Source organism: Pinus tabuliformis, chromosome 3_2 (genome assembly GCF_031772625.1).
Source record: "Pinus tabuliformis cultivar Carrire ecotype Pingquan chromosome 3_2, CPIR1, whole genome shotgun sequence".
Lineage (NCBI taxonomy): Eukaryota > Viridiplantae > Streptophyta > Pinopsida > Pinales > Pinaceae > Pinus > Pinus tabuliformis.
The window spans coordinates 1,015,589,704-1,015,609,692 of NC_142302.1; the positions used below are offsets into that span (position 1 = coordinate 1,015,589,704).

The window sequence follows — 19,989 nt, forward strand, 5'->3', positions numbered from 1 at the left end:
GGGCATTGACAAGTGTCACTAATATTCTTTTGCACCAAAAATGTCTACTTCTTCTAGTATTAACTAAAATAATATATTTTTTGTTCGCTTGTCACCCTATACATAAATGCATTTCAATCTCTAGCCCTTTAATTGAAGTGTTACTACTATTCTTACACCATTATTAGGATTTTATTACACATTAGTGATAACCCCTCTTCTAATACATGTTGCATCTTTTTTTTTTGTCAAGTTGTCTGTGATCCTCCAGGCTTGCCCTATGGCTCAAGAAACCGCGACCGAGGGGCATCTAATCTATCGAAGTCAGCCGCAGATCGCACCTGGTCTAGTCCACACCAACCCTAAGCTAACTGGATTTTTTAGCATGTCTCCTTCCCTTAGCACAAGCGCAAAAACATTTGCGAGGTTTGATCCTGGGTTGCCTTGCTAACGAGACCCATCCTCAACCGGTTGTGCTAGTGGGACTTGACATAGATGTTGCATCTTTGCTCTATGTGTGATTTACTAATTAGAAGTGCCATCATATTTAAAATTGTAAACATGAGTTAGTTAAACTGGCAAAAGTCTTTAATTGGGTTTAGCCAAACCCAATTGAAGACTTACTAGACCTTTAATTGAAGTGTTACTATTGCCCATACATCATTATTGAAATTTTTTATATGTTGCATAAGATAAACTAGTGAAAGTCTTTAATTGGGTTTAACCAAACGCAATTGAAGACTCACCAGTCCTTTAATTGAAGTGTTACTATTACCCATACATCATTATTGACTTTTTTAATACGTTAATGACAACCCCTCTTCTCACTCATGTTAGATCTTTACCACTAAGTATCCTTTATTAATTGGAAGTGTCATCATATTGAATATTGTAAACATGCATAAGATAAATTGGTGAAATTCTTCAATTAGATTTAATCCAAGTAATTGTTATCCTCCCACCCAAGTTTAATTCTTGAAAAGAACATGTTAAGCTTTCAATAAATATATTATTGTGATCACCTTAAACATTGTATTGATAAATCCATTAACGTTGTCCAGAATCCAATTTAGCTTCAATAACATTCTCGAAATAAAAAGAAACACTTAATAAAAGTTCCCTAAAATATATATTAATAAATAAAATTAATGAAAATCATGCATTCTCTTAAAAGGGATCCATGTTCAAGTCCATAAAAAACATGTTTATTGAAAAATAACTCTTAAAACAATACATGTGATGTAAGGTTCATCGACCCCAAAAAAGTCAAACTTGGTAGGGACTCAATTGATCAAACTTTAAATCAGTTACATCTCCCCATGATAAAAAAGCAGATATACTGATGGTCAAATTTTTAGCAAATATGTAGGTTTTGATGATTACAACAATAACTTAGTATATGTTGTTGCGCTCTACGACACAAAATGGGTAAGATATGTCATGTATTTATGTATAACGTTTCTAAATAAAAGTATATGTAATGCAGAAATATATATAACAAGGCCGCATAGCTAGCGTTTCCCTGCAGCTTAGTTCAATTATTGAATTTTGAAATGTATAAACTAACTATTGTATTTGAACAAGGGCTACTTTGTAGATATTCTTGCTTATTTTAAGTATCCTTAAATTAGAGGCCCATGTCACAAATGTATTATTATAATAAACATACATAAACACATGTTATAAACGTTGATTAGGGCTAACCTAATTTTAAATATTAAATTAGTTTATTTATACGTAGGGCCCTAATAACGTGAAAGTGTTTATAAATAACTTTATAATATCAAATAATAGATATTATATAATTTAACGTGAATTTTAGTAAATTAACCATCAGTTATACATGTTTTAGGATAATATGTACTTTGGCTGATTTGTAAATAAACACAATAATATCATTAGATAGTGATAATATTATAGTATTATTCTCCATAGGATAAAGTGAAAGTGTTTATAAATAACATTATAATATCAAATAATAAAGAAATTATAACCTATTCATTTTTTTGAAATTTTAAACATTAAAATATAACTTTCAAAGAAAAATTGAACAATTTCCGATGTGATAGGCGAGAACGGCAGGAGACGACGGCTAGGGTTCACGGGTGTGCAGGCTGGTCAGAGCCGACGGTGTCAGGGCTAGGCCCCTGTGACGAGGGACGGGAGCCGTAGACAGGGTTTCGACCTTGCTGTCCGCAGCGACTCTGTACCCAGGTATTTCTTTAGAAAACTGTGATTTAAATCTAGTTGATAAATTCTGAAAGGGATGGACGAGACTGGGGGGGGGGGTGGAAACCCCTCCTTCAGGAATGTAGTGATGGGGGAAACCAGTGCAGAAGGAAACCTCAATGGAAACAAGGAAAACATAGCCCCGGTTATGGGTAATATCTGGCAAAAGAGGATGAAAGGCAAATGCCTTCCTCGAGCTCAGAAAAAACCGAGGTTTATCATACCCTTTAATAAACTGGAGGAATACAATAGCTATATGAAGGACCATGCATTAATCTGCAAATTTATTGGCTATTGGCCTTCAGAAAAGGAGCTGAACAGATGGATAGAACTACGATGGAAACCCCGCGGCCATATAGATCTGAAACTAGGAGCGAAAGGTTTCTTTACGGCCGTATTCACGAATCTGGAAGATAAGAACAGAATTTTTGAGGAAGGGCCGTACTTCCTGAATAATGCAGGTCTGTTTATGAAACACTGGGAGGAGCGGTATAACCCTGAAAAAGAAAAGCTAATGGATGCTCCGGTATGGGTTAGGCTGTTTGGGTTACCGGATGAGTTCTGGGACCCGGAAATCTTGGAAGGGATTGGAAACTCAATAGGTAGTTTCGTGAAGACTGCTGAGGCCACAAGAAGAGGGAAGTACAATGCCTTTGCTAGAATTTGTGTTTTCATGAACTTAGCTGAACCTCTCCCGGAAAATATTGACCTGGAATATCATGATGAAGTCTGGACGCAAGCGCTCGACTATGAACACATTCCCTTCCGTTGTCGGAAATGTCATGAATATGGCCACTTGTTTAGGAACTGTCCATTGAACAAAGAGGAAGGAGAGAGACAAGGAAAAGACAGAGTAGCAGATAGAGAGGAAGGCTTTCAACAAGTCTTTAGAAAGAAGCGACCAAATAAAGAAAACCTGAAACCCAAAACGCAAGAAACCCCCAGCATTATCAAGAGCCAAAATAAGTTCCAGGTATTGCAAGATAATGCGGAAGGGTTCGAAGTAAATCTGAATGACGATGTAGAGCCAGAAAACTCGCCAATGGAGGTTGCCCGAGAAGAGAAAGAGAAAACAGAGGGTACATACAAATCAAACAAGGAACAAACAGAGGATAAAGAGACAGAGGAAACAATGGAGTCGCACATGGAAGTTGAAAACCAAATGGAAAATGAGGCTGAAGAGGAAACGTTAATGAAGAGACTGATACAGGAGTGGAAGTATTTGGATAGCAGATTTATACCGGAGAAACAAAAACAGTTGTTCAAAGAGGCCTTCCAGAAATACAAGGAACGGAAGGAGGAAAACATGGAGAAACAAATTGCAGAGACTGGGGAACAGCAGTCAGAAATACAGGAAATGGGAAATTTGGGCAAAAGCAGCAGGAAAAGAGGCCGGAGAACGCTAAACGAAACTATACAGTCAGTGGGTGAAACACTGATCAACTCTGGTAAAGTGATACCTCTGTCAGAGGTATTTTTCCCTGCCCTCCAAAAGTTTTAAATGATTGTTGTTAGTTGGAATATTAGGGGCCTACACAGTAAGGGGAAGCAAAGATATTTGAGGGATAAACTCAAAAAAGAAAAACCTAGCATCATAATACTGCAAGAGACTAAAATTGATACAAACCAGTTAGAAGAAATAATTGAAAGAAACCGATTGAATTACAGAGTCATGGGTCAGGATGCCATAGGCGCGGCTGGAGGATTAGCAATATTGTGGAACCCAAATGAGGTACTTCTGGAAAATTGGACTAGCATGCACGGAATCTTAACCGGGATGGGAAGGATAGTAGGGACCAAGGAAACAGTAGCCGTCACAGGGGTATATGGACCCACAAACCCTGCTGAAAAAGATAGCTTTATTAACAGTCTAATGGCGACACGACAACTTTTTTATGGTCAACCTTGGATCATTGGAGGAGATTTTAATCTCATCCGATCCCTGGAAGAGAAAAAAGGGGGTGTCCGAAGGCTGGATCAATTTATGAATAAGTTCAATGAACTTATAGAAGATCTACGAGTAGTGGACATGAAAACCATTAATGGAATCTATACATGGAATAACCGAAGAGGAGGTAAGAATCAAATTGCTTCAAAACTTGATAGATTTTTAATATCTGAAGATATCCTGAACAGAGATATCTTTGTCGAAGCCAAGATTATCCCCTCTTTGGGCTCAGATCACTGGCCAATCCGATTGGAAGTAGACATTAAAAAGATTCAGGGTAAGAGACCATTTCGTTTCGAAGCATTCTGGTTAAGGGATCCTAACTTCATCAAAAAGGCAGAGGAATGGTGGAACCAAAGCCGTGTGCAGGGTAGAGGAAGGATGCATACGTTTCATCTAAAGCTGAAAGACTTGAAGATAAAGATTAAGAAGTGGAACAAAGAAGAATTTGGCAATATTATTGAAGACAAACAAAAACTGGAAAAGGAAATGGAGGATATCCAACAGAAAATAATTGTGGAAGGCAGGACTGAGGAGAGCATCGTCACAGAAGGGGCCCTACTGGGCAAAATGGAGGAAAGAAGAAAGCAAGAGGAAATCCTATGGAGGCAGAAATCTAGAGTTAAATGGCTATGCGAAGGGGAAAGAAACACAAAGTTTTTTCATCAGGCAATGGTTAAGCACAGGCAAGGGAATAGAATTCTCTCCATTAAAAGGAATAATGGTACTAGGGTTGTAGAACAAAAGGAAATTGAGCAAACTTTAGTCGAGCATCATAGAGGAATTCTCTCCGAACCCCAAGTAGACAGAGAGAGAGCTATACAGGAAATCTGCACTGCTATTCCCAGACTCGTTACGGAAGATCAGAACAAAGCCTTAATGAGGATGGTTACCTTAGAGGAACTGGAGGAGACAGTGAAATCAATGCGGAAAGGTACAGCGCCAGGCCCGGACGGCTTCACAGTAGATTTTTATCAAGCTGGCTGGCATTTTCTTGGGAAGGAAATTCTAGAGTTGGTAGAAGAATCAAGGGTGCAACAAAAGGTTTGGCCAGCTCTTAACTCAACCTTCTTTACTCTAATTCCTAAGGGTGAAAACATGGAGGATGCTAACGGCTTTAGGCCAATAGCTCTCTGTAATGTCATATACAAGATCCTAACTTCTCTTATTGCTAGACGTTTAAAACCCTTGCTAGGAAGCTTAATATCAGCGGAGCAAACTGGTTTTGTGGAGGGGAGACAGATCTTGGATGGATTAGTTGTCTCTCAAGAAGTCATCCACTCCCTCAAAGATAAAAAACAGAAAGGGATGATGATTAAACTTGATTTATCCAAAGCCTATGATAGGCTAAACTGGAGATATCTTGAGAGAGTGCTCGCATGCTTCGGCTTCCACAAGCGATGGATCACTTGGATCCATAATCTCATCTCGTCTCCAAACTTTTCAATTTTAGTCAATGGAAACCCATCGAATACGTTTAATGCCTCCAGAGGTATCCGTCAAGGGGATCCACTGTCTCCTTTCCTGTTCATTGTGGCAGCAGAGGGTCTAGGAAGGTATATTACTAAGGAAAAAGTAGCTAACAGATTAAAAGGCCTGCGATTATGGGGAGACAGACTCCCCCTCACACATCAACAATTTGTTGATGATATAATGCTATTTGGGGAGCCAACTGTCAGAGAAGTCAGACATCTGAAGAAAATCCTTGACCTGTTTGCTGAAGCTTCGGGACTAGAAATTAACAGGGAGAAATCTTGTGTTTTTATCTTCAACACGGTGGATCAAGTGAGGACTCATCTCATCAGAATTCTTGGCTTCAAAAAGGGTGAACTTCCCACCAAGTATTTGGGGAACATGTTAGACTTCACGACAAAAAGATTGAAAAACTGGCAAGGAATCTTAGACAGAATGAGGAAAAAAGTCTCGAGCTGGGCTTTCAGGGTCCTGAATATTGCGGGCAGAATTGTTTTAGCAAAATCGGTATTACAGGCCATACCTATTTACCCCCTATCAATAATGGCGGCCCCGAAAGGAGTTTATGGGAAGATAAGAGAAATCATAAGAAATTTCATTTGGCGAGGGTCGGAGGAAAAAAAGAAATGGGCCCTGGTGGCCTGGAATCAAATTACAGAGAGAAAAGAGAAAGGTGGATTGGGATTAAAAGACCCAGAACTGCTCAATCAAACCCTGGGAGCTAAACTCTGGTGGAGGTGGGTACAAGGGGGCAACGACCTCTGGAAATCAATATGGAGAACAAAATATCGAATGTCAGACTCACAGATAGATATTCTAAGGAAAGAGGAAATGCCTCGCGGATCTGCGGTGTGGGAGCTGGCTAGCCAGAATAGAGACATTGTTAAGCAACATGCTTTCTGGGAAATCAGAGGGGGCAATGAGGCTCACTTCTGGGATGACAAATGGCAGCAAAGGGAAAGATTGACAAATATTCAAAGCCTTCAATCAATTAGGGACAATATTGAGGGGAATAGATCAAGGATCAAGGATTACTGGAAACCTGCCTCCATGAATGACTGTTGGAGATCATGGCAGGATCCCACAGATTGGGATCCCAGCCTCAATCCGGACCTTCAGACAGCTTTCAAAAAGGAAATGGATTCACGGAAAATCAGGGTAAGAGAAGGAAAAGATATACTACGCTGGGGTAACACCATGAAAGGACTCTTCTCAGTAAAGGAAGCCTACTATCTCGCAAATCCCCTCAATATCAACGATGGTCATCAGGGATGGAGGAAAATTTGGGACCTAAACTGGTGGCCCAAAGTAACCATTTTTGCTTGGATCGCTCTGAAAAATAAAATTCTTACTTGGGACTGCATCCGGAAACGAGGATTCTTGGGACCATCGCGCTGCTACCTGTGTAACAAACAAGAAGAAAGTAGAGATCATATCATGATTCAATGCCCGTTTGTCAAACATCTATGGTCTTGTATCAAACATACCTTTAATAAACATGGGGTGGAGATTAGCGATTTCAACGATCTGGTTCTTCACTGGAAAGAGGAAACATTCAAATGCAGAGTCATACAGAGAGCTTGGAATCTTGCTTCAGGTTTTGTAATATGGTTGGTATGGAAGGAACGTAATGCCAGAATCTTTCAAAGCATTAATAAAGAGCCGGAGAAAATTTGGGACAGGGTGACAGAGGCTCTTCGAGAAACCATTCTAGTAGAGAGATGGCAGGATGATGATTGGAAAGCAGACTCAGAAGAACAGGAAGTTTTATGCAGACTAAATCTGAAATTGGAAATGGTGCAGCACCAATTCAGAAAAGGGCAGAACATGCAGACTAAAAGCCCAGACAAGTTCATTTATCCCAGGGAACAATTTGTCAAGCTAAATTTCGACGGGGCCTCTAAGGGCAATCCTGGAGATGCAGGGTTTGGGGGTATATTCCGTGACAGTAGCAAACAAGTAAGATGGATATATGCTGACTGGGGAGGCAATATGACTAACAATGAGGCAGAATTTTGGGCCCTCCATACTGGATTGAGTATAGCCATCAGAAATGGGTACTCTAACTTGGAAATTTCGGGGGATTCTCAAATTGCCATAGAAATGGCCAGGAAGCTCAGGAATGGCAAAGGATGGGACAAGGTGACTAAGAGCTGGCGCACAGCAGGTATCGTTCAGGAGATAGAGGGTATGATCAAAAGAATAGACTACTGCATCTTCAATCATGTCCGAAGAAATGGTAACCAACCCGCCGATTGGCTGGCCAACTGGGGCAGCAAAGGACAACAGAGCAAAATTGATAGCCAATGGAGGAATTCGGCGGCTAACAGGGACTGGAAAGATCTAAACACGCTTATTAAGGCTGATCATGATAGCGCCATCGGGGACTACACTCAGTTTAATGAAGGACATCAGTAAAGGGCAGAGACACGATCGAACGACAACCATAGTTCGATTGCTGAAGGTGACGGTGTTATTGGGGAACACACTTCAATTAATGCAAGATAGGACCAATTGGCAAAGTTATGATCGCACCATGACCAAAGGCCGATTACCTCAGGTGCTAAGAGGCATACCAATCCACACAATGATGAAGCACGATGTGAAAAAAGGTACAGTGGCGGCAGAGGGGATGAGCACCAAGGCATACGCATTCGAGGCGGTCATTAAGTCGCATTGGATGAACGGAGAAATTAACGAGGTGCCCGGACACACAGAAGCAAATATGAGTATAGATGGAACGTGTGGAGGCAGTGGAATACGGGATCCAGCTAGGGCGAGGCCGAGAACCCAAATCTGGACACCATTATATATTCACCACAGTAGAAACAGGCAAATTATAGAGAACGGGAGTCAGGGAAACAACCACCGTTACGGGATAATTCGGAATTGCCTGCAGAGTCTCCATCGGAGACAGTCGAAGAAAGGAAGTATCCGTAGAAGAGGGAGCGGCGAAGCTGTAAGAGAGATGGCGCCCTGTCCGAGAGGCCATGAAGCAAGGGAGCGGAAAGAGATCAAGGAAGAACGGGAGCAAGGAAGGGGCAAAGGCCTCCTAAATCGGGATCCCCCAATCACAATTTGGGATACAGAGGACGACTCAGACGGAAATGACGAAGGTGGCTCCGGAAAAAGAGCCAAGGAAACACAAAGGAGGAGTTCTCAGGGCAGTAAGCCCCAAACGGAGATGAAATCGCCCAGGCAGCCAGTTTCTGAGGAAAGACGCTCGGGGCTCCGGAAGAGGGGCCGACCACCGGGCAGCGGACAAAGCAGACAGAAGAAGGAGGAGGGAGACTGTGGAAAAACCGAGTTTGAGGTTGGTGAAAACTCGGGCCGACGGCAGCAAAGACAAACAAAGCAGAAAAGGACTGTCATGCACCAGATTCGAACGACAGAAAGGGCGTTTCAGAACAATGCAGACCCTGATATTCGCAGAATTATGCAATTTTTGGAGGAGGAAGCCATCCAAGAACAATCAGCAGACGAAATGGAGGAGTGGGCTTCATCCCTCCACGACCCGGGACACACTCGTGGACGCATGTCCCTGTTTAAACAATCCCTCCATATGTATTGGGTTATGAAAGGCCTGATGGCGAAGGCCCTGGAACAGGTAGCCAAAGAAATGGCGGATCTACTCCAGAAAAAACCAGAGATGAGCAGGGAGCTAGCCCATATTCGCAGAACCCAGTCACAACAAGAGGAGAAACTGGACGAGATACTCTGCCTACTGAAGGGCGAGCGTCAAGACCCGGTCCAGGAAGATGGTGTGGAGCACCCCGCGCAAGAAGACCGCCCGGGGGACGTGGCAAATGCTTGAAGACAGATATGTTTAGATTGATTACTGATGGTCCTGATTTTGTTTATAACGTTTTAAATGAATAGTAGATGTAGTAACATAGTTCTGAATAGGGTTTACTGTAAATTTCAAAACGTTTATGCTATGCTGGCTACTTTGGTTAGGCGGAGAGCCTATTACTTTTGGGGTGGAATGAGAAATTATAGATGGGTTTACCCGGTTTCCCCTTGAGGGCGGGCATCTATGGTTTGAACGATGTATCTTTTATTAAAAACTTTCAGAAATAGAATGAGTACTACCGGAGCTTACAAAAAAAAAAAAAATTGAACAATTTCCAATGCATCTTAATGATATAGATTTCTAATTGTGTTGGCCTTTTCCATGAGGAATTTCTATTTTTATCAACAAAAGCTCCACGCTATGCTTGGAGAAGGAGGCCAAATAAATTAATAATGATGGTATGTGGGAGGTATTTTGTTAGCTTGAATTTCCATAAAAGGGGCCCACAATAATGATGGTCATTGTTCTAGGTCAATTATTTAATATATAGTTTTTAGATATTTATGTCACTGAGAATGAAGCACATACACATCGAGCCTGACGATTACGAAAGATGGGGCCCGAAAAGTTGGTATGTAGTGTTGTACTTAATGCGTAATCCAATGGAGATAACGACTTTACTAAATGAATTCATTATGTGTACATTTGAATTAATTAACATTTTATTTTATTTTTTAGCATGGAGTACATCTCTCATTTTATAGTGGAAGTTGTACATTAAACTGTACAATATTAATTAATAGTGAAGTACATCTGCCATCATTACATAATAAGAGGTGAAAGAAATGAATTTAAATATGGTTTAAAAATAATAAATTTTAATTTATAATGTTAAACTTTGGAAAAAATTCATAAATTTTTGGACAACTTAGATTTAATGTCAACATCAATTTTTTTTTGAATATGTTATTACCCTGCTTAGTTTAATTATTGAACTTTGAAAGGTATGAACCAACTACCACATTTGAACAAGGGCTACATTGTAGATGCTCTGCTTAGTTTAAATAAAATTAAATTAGGGTAAAAAACAACACTTTCATTTAGTGTGATTGAGAGAGATGTAATCATAATAATAAACAAAGTACAAGCTTTAGTTTTAAATTTTATGTATGTAAAACTTTGAGTTTGATTGTATTAACCTTCAGTTAATCATATTTTTCAAGTTCGTTGTTTCATAGTTAATATTCTTTTGACCAAATATACAAAGTGGTAGACTATACAAGTACATACAGTCATCATATTACATGTAAGTATCAAGGATTTAAGCCAGTGACATTAGAATAGAAAATATAATATTATATATAATTAAATAATAATATTAAAAAGATTTGTTTACATACATATCATATATTGAATTAAATTAACAACAATAATAATAAAATAAAATAAATTATAAAGAAATCCAACTTGATTTAAAAATGGAGTTAATCTAGTTTTTCCTTATACTAAGTAAAGTTTTTATTAAATTAATAGAAAATGATATTAATAAAAGTTGTGATTAAGACTTAATAATTATTTTATTATTAAAATAAATATTATTTTAAAAATATGTTTTTTTCCCTAGTGAAATTTAGTGTGGGTTCATGAGAAAATGAAAAAAGATCGCTTTGAAGCTCTGAAGAGAAACGAGAAAAGATTGCTTTGAAGCTCCGAAGAGAACTGCTTAGCAATGAAGCATGCATATATCCAATCAATGCAAGAGATTTGTGAACATATTTACATCAATATAAGTCACCTATCCAACTCAATATGTCATATGGTTCTCTTTCAAGGTCAAAATGAAATATCTCTCGATTCGGTTGTCATTTTTCATTACTGCAATTTGTGGAAATAATTTGTTGGCATCTGTCAAGCACTAAAAGACAATTTCAATTAGATCTGCGTATGTCGGTTCCATACTTGACTAGACCTTTCGCATCCTTCGTGTTCATCCCTTCTGGCAGTGCAGTTGTTGACTGCCAGGTGCCTGTCCTTCCAGAATGTTTGGAATCCCAACCCTCGTTGTATTGAAAACATTACACAGGAAGATCATCTTTTATCGAAGTGACACGTGTCCAACGAGATGATGTCTGTTTAGGTCCAAAGTTTACTCTCCAGTTATGTGGATGACAGTGATGTGACCTTTGAAGTGTCACTTCGCAGTGACATGTAAGACGAATCCCAGGGCATTAAAGTAATAATTCATCACATGGGAAAATTTCCAAGGCAGTGGTAAATCGATGTCGATTCTCGAGCAATCAAATCTTTTGTGATTGTCTCGACTTTATTTTAATAAATACTTTGTTTAGTTTCATTGAATATTCACCCCAAGTGGCCCCTATGAATTATGGATCCATTTTAATATTAGTAAAGTACACTGAAAGAAGGAGGAGAACAATTCATTATTATTCAAGTACATCTGTCATCATTACATAATAAGAGGTGAAAGAATTGAACCAATAACATTTTAGATAAATGAATTTAAATATGGTTTAAAGATAATAAATTTTAATTTATAATGTTAAACTTTGGAAAATTTTCATAAATTTTTGGACAACTTAGATTTAATGTCAACATCAATTTTTTTGAATACGTTATTACCCTGCTACTACAGAGAATAATAATAATAAAATACATTTTTGTTGTTACACTCTACGACACAAAATGGGCAAGATAGGTCATAATAATGTTTTTAAATAAAAGTATATGTAATGTAGAAATATATATTACAATAAAATACGTGATTTTGTTTTATATTAAAAAATTTAAGCGTTAAAAGCCGTGTTTGGATTTTTTTTTAAGGTAGTGTTTAATAGGTTTAGGAATTAAATTTATAAATTTAAAAAAATTATAAATAAAAAATGATTTTTTAAATATTAACAAACATTATTTTATTTTAATTTTAAATTTTTTAAATTGAATCTTGATTTATTTTTTGTTTTTCTTAAATCTATGTTAATTACGTGTTGAAATATATCTTAATTTTGGATTTATCAAGTTTAAAAAAATAAATTTATTGAGTTGTAAGTCTTTTATATATTGCAAAGGATTTTGATTCTTCTTTATGCTTGATAGATAGAGTTTTAAAGAATTATTATTCAATTTTATGAATTTTTTTCATTACATTTGTTCACTATGAGGGACAATCTCATTTCATATTAAGTAGTAGAATGAATATCTAGTCCAATCATCTTAAAACAAGTTAATTAGGCCGAGAGACACTTAATAGCTCAATATGAGAGAGATGTATAGTGACAACTAAAATGAAATACTAGATAAATAATAATAAAAGAACAAAATGTCAACTCATGAAAAAAATATTAATAAAATTACAAACTCTAAAATATACATATCACATTAAAGTAAATTTAAATAATAATTATTCATATTCGTAACTATAACATTCTAAAACATATAATTAATAAAAATATAAAAACTTAAACTTTATTAAAAAAAAAATTCCCATGGAAAAATCGTAATTTTATTCATATTGAGTAAAACTACATGTTGTAGATGCTGAAATAGCATATGCTTTATCAAAACTTGTCCCGCTGGAAACAAGATCTAAAATGTTTATTGTCTATCTATGCTTTCCTTCCTTTCTTTTTTTCCACTTTCCACCAACCATCATTGTTGGGCGTCGCTGTTACAATAGACATTTGTGCTTCGTTTATGGCAGCTGGGATTTCTTTTTCAGAATCTGAGCTTTCTGTAGAGTGTGCTCGCTTGCTACCACCTATTTCTTGCCCTGAGATGCGATTCTCACTTTGTTGATGTGGATTGGTTGTCTTTAGAACTATTGCAGATTCAATCTGATTTTCATCATTCTGTGGGTTGTGTGGAATGCTTTTTTCGCTGAGTTCTGGATTATTTCCTAGATATTCTGCTTCTTGAAATATGTTGGTAGTTTCTGTGTTTTTTTCCTCTTCTATGTCATCTGTCCATGTGGCTGAAAACTGCCATCCTTTCAGCTTTGGTGGTTGTCTTCTTTTCCTGTCTTTTTTGTTTTGTGGGCACGCACTTTGTAGATGACCAATTTGACGACATATGCGGCATCTGAAGGCAGTGTTTTCATAGTCCAGTGGCTAGGCCCATTGCTTTTTGTTGTGGAGTAAGAGGATGTGGTCTGGTAATCCTTGACAACCTCCACACAGATCCTGGCAAATGTATAGATATCCTTGGAAAGGCGCTCATTGTCTACTTTTAAGAATTTCCCCAAGTCGTTTCCAATGCCTTCTAATACTCTGATGTGCCAAAAGTACAAATGTAAGTTGTATAGCTTTACCCACACTCGCATTTTGGAAACCACCATGGTGTTTGGGTCAAATTCCGGAAGCCAGGATGTCATAAAAAGGCCAGCATTACCCCAGAACCATGGTCCCTCGTTCAATGCATATTCCTTGTCATTTACTGTGTCGAATTTGACAATAAAAAACCCTTTTGAACAAAGGTGGACATCGCAGTTTTTTTTCCATATGGAGTAAATCCATTGACGAAGAGCTTCCGGTTTGGGCCAAAAACCATTAAACTTGCATATCACTGCTTTAGATAAATAATCAGAATGAATTTCATTTACCTCGGGTATAACAATTGTCAATGCAGGGTTCTGAGTTGTCTACTCGATGATGTAAGCACCAGGGGTTGTAGCTTGTTGTTTTGTTTGTGCTTGAGATTCCTTCTTCCCTTTTACTGCATCTTTGAAAGAAACAAGTCCTTTTGAGCTAGTGCCGGAACAACCTCCGCGGAGTCTTGTGCTGAGGCAGATGGTTGAGTTGTTGCCTATGTCGTATTCTTTTAGTTTGTGCTCCTCCTTCAAAACTTTTCATGTGTAGATCAGGAGTTTTTTGCAGGGTGGGATTCCTATCTTGTCTTTTATCGTCTATTTAAGTGTTTTTATCTCCTCCCATCTCCCTATCTTGATGCATATTGTGTTCCCTTCCATAGATCTAATAAAGAGGGTACTTTGTTTACCTTCGATCATATCAGGAGTGGATGTTTCAGGATCCAAAGTTGGAGTGTTTGCCTGTTCCTGCACAATTGTCGCATCTCTCTGTTTCCAGATCTGATCTACGATCTGGGGCTGTGATCCAGGGCGTAGAGGAGACTTTCTGTGAGCAGGGCTCCAGATCTGGGTTTGGTGTGGGTTGTTCTGTTTATTGAGCACCAAATCTATTGGATCAGTGGTAGATCTGTGGTTAATACAGCATTTCGGATCCCTTGCGGTTTCAGGAAACACCTGATCTAGGGTATGGTATCGAATCCCCTAGAAATTGTTTAGAGTCGGCGCCCTGAGGTCGTTCAAATAACAGGATCTGCCCTTAAGGACTGCATCAGTCTGATCTGCGCCATCAGTTGCGAGGTCCTCCTTTGATGCATTTTGTTTGTGTACAGTTCCCGATCTAGATCCGAGCGTATCCTCCAACGTGGGTGGGGTAGTTTGGGATCAGAACCAGCTAGATGGGGAGACTAATTCCTCTGCGGGATTGATGGCAAGACAGTCTGCAGGATAGAGGATGGGCTTTGTTGGCTCTTTTAGTAGATTCGGAGGGGAGGCGTTCCGGCCGAGCTCTGCAGCAGCTGCGTTTGCCAACATCTTTGTTCCCTCTTCAACAATCTCAGAAACACTTCTCCACCTCCAAGATTCGATTTGCCATACGAGTACAGCGTGGCCTGACTGCTAGATCCAGTGTTGGGCTGCCAGATCTAACACTATGGACACCAGATCCAGTATTTTGAGTGCCAAAAATCCTTTGTTCTTGTGACTGATACTGTGCAAAAGCGATGACTGCAATAACCCTTACCATCTCTTTCGTGTGCGCATCATTTCTTGCATGCCCATCACTTGTCAGGCTGCTCTAGTGGCCATCGCTGCATCCCATTGTCACCTCTCGAGCTGTTGTTCCGCCTTCTGCCTGCCCCAATGGGTTCTTTGTGCTCAGGGGTATGGAAAAATCCGTAGGTCGCCAGAGGATTCGGGCCATGGGCCATTCTGCATGAGGCTCGAGCGTCATGCGGCCATTGAATCCGCTTCTGCTCGATGGCTCCCTTCCCTTGTGACCTGTGAGCAGGCCTGTTGGCGCGCAGGTGATCCTCGATGCTGCCATCGCAATCCCGTTTCAGAAACTCAGCCGCAGATCACCAAGGTTCTACTTTCTGAGATTTCCAACTTAAACTTTATTAATATTTCTATATACAAAAATTGTGAAATATATATAAAATATAAATACTAGCTATAAATTAAGATTCATTTTACCATATAAATTAAAATAATGAATCACATTCACAACCATTATAATTATAATTTTATATTTAAATTTCATTAATAATATATATAAAAACTTAATACATACAATAAACTCTTTTACTAAGTTATATATATAATTAATGCTATGCATATCACATTAGAAACTTAAATTGAAACAATTGTAAAATATGTTAAAGAAAAGTCCGTATAGCTATATATTTTATTAAGGTTTGGATAAAATTAAAAATAAAAATATTGTTATATATAAAGACATGGTATGTATATAAATATAAACTAGCCTAGATCTATCTTAACTCCACATTTATCAAGGTTAGAGAGAAGTCAAATTTCTCAAGGTGCAAACCTCCTTTTTTAGTGCAAAATCTGAGGAAATGTTTGAAGCTCTAGAGATTTGATTTCTCTCGGAACTTGATAGATCCTAAGTTAATATGGATCTAAGTTGTTTTAATTATTAATAATTATAATTATTAATTTTTTATTTTATTTGTAAGACTCTCTACAACCTAGTATGATGGAGACGCTGTCACATAAGGTTACATTTAAAAATAATAAAATAATGCTTACATTAACTACTACTACTTCTACTAATAGTAATTCAATGTGGGCCATAAATAAAATCTTCAATTTCCACATTAAATTTATATTGATAGATAAAGTAATTTAAAGTAAATAATAATAATAATAATAATAATAATAATAATTTACTTTTTGGTACAAGGGAGACATGTAATTCCTTTGCTACTTATTTTGTAGTAAACAAATGACCTGTGAAAATACAATTATTGATAGTATATGATCTATAATCAATTTTATGTTGACATGTAATATTTAAAACAAAAATATTTTAGTAACAAACATATATATAATTTTATATAAAGAAAAATAAAATAATTTGGATTAATTTTTTTCTACATTTTCAGTTTTCATTCTAAGGGAGATGTGTAATTTATTTTACTTCTTATGGAGTTGATATATAACATTTGAAAAATATTAATAACAAAAAAGGGTTTAATGTGGATTACAAATCAAATATTTCAATATGCACACTTACTAAAAGATTTTAACATCAAATGAGAGAGATAAATAGTGAGAGATTTCTTGTTCCATTAATAAGTGCTTTCTAATTCAAGGTAGGAGGAAGAATTGCAATTCCTTCAATTGTTGTTGACATGTAACATTTTAAAATATATTAATAACAAAAGTAATTCAAGTTATATATAGCCCATGAGGTCTAGAGTAGAGGGTGACAAGGTGTTTTATTAAGGCACTCACATGGTGTAAAGGTCACCAATTCAAAACAATGTGGGAAAAAATCCATCCATGCTAAGGGTTGGTGTTGCGGGTGCGATCCATGGGTGATTTTGACAACTTAGATGCCCCTAGGTTACTACTACTCAAGCGAGAGGTAAGGCTTGTTAGTCATCTCATGACTCACATAACCCATCAAACAAAAAATAAAATCAACGTGTACCTGAGTGATTTTTTGACAGTATAGACGCCTCTAGGAAATTATATATATATATATATATATATATATATATAGAGAGAGAGAGAGAGAGAGAGAGAGAGAGAGAGAGAGAGAGATGTTTTCTACTTATGAATGTATTAACATTTTAATGTGGAGAATCTAAATCATAAATAAAATATTTTAGTGTCAACTATTCTTGCAGTTAAAACATTTTATTAGTGTGTTTCTCAAAAGAGGGATAGATCCATCTTAACTTCATATTTACTAAGAGAAGATAAGAATCAAATTTATCGACGCACAAATCTTTCCTCAAGTTTTGCTTTCAAAAAGAAGTTTTCATTTTGAGAGATTTGATCCCTTTCGATGCTTGGTAGATCCAAAGTTAAATGGATCTATGCTAGTGTTAATTTTCTTTTAACTTTTATGTAATTTGACCATGTCAAAATGTTTACATAACATAACCTAACCTAACCTTACAACATCGCTTCCTTATTGGGTTGGCGAGAGCACTTCTTGGCACAATAATAACCTTATTAATAACTAGCATAAATGTATCTTAACTACTGATTTACAAATATTTAGAGGAATCAAATCTCTCCAAGTGTAAACCTTTTCTCAAGTTTTACACCCAAAAAGAGATTTGCATCTTAAAGAATCGATCTCTACATAGTGGATCAAAAAATTAAGACGAATTTTTGATAATCTTGTAATAAAATAATTATCTTCCAAACCATAATTTTTTTTAAATATAATTAAAACTCCACCATAATTTAAATTTAACCTAATTTAACCTAAGGTAAAATTCTAACTTTATAAAATCACATAATGCATCTAGAACCCACTATGTCGAATAAAAGGAAGCTGCTATAAAACACGTGTCATCACACCTTCATAACCCTCTCACTATGAGAAATAGCCTTCTCTTCATTATTCATTGTGTCATCACATCTTCATAACCCTCTCGCTATGAGAAATAACCTTCCCTTCATTATTCATTATATCTACTTATGAAGGAAACTCTAATTCTAAATGCACCCAAATGATGAAATATTCAATTGAAATTTCAAGATAAATTATAACTTTATAAAATCACACAATACATCTAGATCCCACTATACCAAATATAAGGAATAAAACACAAATTTCCAGAAAACACATGTGTTGTCACACCTTCATAACCCTCTCGCTACAAGAAATAACCTTCCCTTCATTATTCATTATGTTTTCACACTTTCATAACCCTCTCGCTATGAGAAATAACTTTCCCTTCATTATTCATTGTATCTATTTGTGAAGACAACTCTAATTCTAAATGCACCCAAATTATAAAATATTCAATTAAAATTCTAAGATAAAATAATAACTTTATAAAATCACATAAAACTCTAAATCCCACTATACCAAATATAAGGAAGCCGCTATAAAACACAAGTTTCCAGAAAACAAATGTGTCGTCACACCTTCATAACCCTCTAGCTATGAGAAATAATATTCCCTTCATTATTCATTCTCTCGTCACGCCTTAATAACCTTATCCCTACCAAAAAAACAACCTTCCCTCCTCTATGGGTAAAGACAACTCTAATTTTGAATGCCCCCAAATTATAATCTATTTTTTTTCAAATAAATTTAAATAATATTTTTATTATAATTAAAAATTAAAAATCAAAGTAAATAATAAAAAAATCATTAAAACCCTAGGGAGAAACCTCTCTAGAAGAACCTCTGAGGTCATCCAATGGCCATGGACGCTTTCCCATCGATGACCCAGATCACCTCCTCTTTAGCACTCAGTCATAGCACCTATTCATATGGGTGCATTAGGCTCAAGTTTAACCCCATGGCACTTAAGGCCTCCAGCCTTCACCGCGCCTAAATAAGTAATATAGCACTGTCATCATGACCTCTGCCCAATGCCCCTGGAATAAACACATATTTATATATCTAAACTCCTCGAGCCCATTCTCATGTACACTACTTGCACACAACCACAATCTCTCCTTACCTTAGTAACAACTCGGCTCGGCATGCAGACATACAATTTTGTGTGTGTATGTATAAATGAATGGTTGTCTCTCTTGAGCTTAGTTAGGCCTCATCCCAATCTGATCTCACACACATATACACTATATATGAAAATAGGAGCACTATCCCTTCGAAACTTATAATTTTTAAACCAAGGCATAACGACCATTCTGATAATAGAACAATAGTTATTACGAAGATCGCTCTGCACCCTGACACTTGAGCAACTCAGACATTGATCCAAACTTAAGAAATAACCAATTTTCATATTCAATTACATACATGAGTCTTAATTGGAATTTATACTTAGACTAACAAAGGGACTTAACTCATTCCAAAACCATGCATGAATTCAGTTCTCTTTGTCATACATCAACTATACCTCACAATATTATCAAGGTTATCACTCACCAACATATTTAAAAAGTATTAAACACTCAATGGATTTAAATGAGTTCAGAGTCATATTAATACAAAGATCCACCAATCTATCCCATTCAAGGTTTCAATCCAACATCTAGGCTCTAGAAGAAGACACCAAAGTCAATCCACTCTTTATATGAACAAACAGAAGTCTTTGAATCCATATTGGTACAGAAAATCCCATTCTTGGCATTAAACCATGCCTTGAGACGTTAATTGAACTCATACATAGCATTCAATAGTAATGGTAATACACAACAAGCATCCATTTGGAAATTTAGGTACACAAGGCATAAGATACACTCATAGTATGATAACCTAAATCAAGAATTTTGTGTGCTTATAGG

General features: G+C 37.0%; 1 protein-coding gene across 1 annotated transcript; it reads left to right on the forward strand.

The window, feature by feature from the left end:
* The first annotated feature begins 2,296 nt into the window (after window positions 1-2,296).
* On the forward strand, window positions 2,297-8,047 carry LOC149184030 (uncharacterized). Its single transcript, XM_089415197.1, has 2 exons — window positions 2,297-3,679; window positions 3,839-8,047. The coding sequence occupies exons 1-2, from the start codon at window positions 2,297-2,299 to the stop codon at window positions 8,045-8,047; spliced, it is 5,592 nt and encodes a 1,863-aa protein (XP_089271323.1).
* Window positions 8,048-19,989: the final 11,942 nt, after the last annotated feature.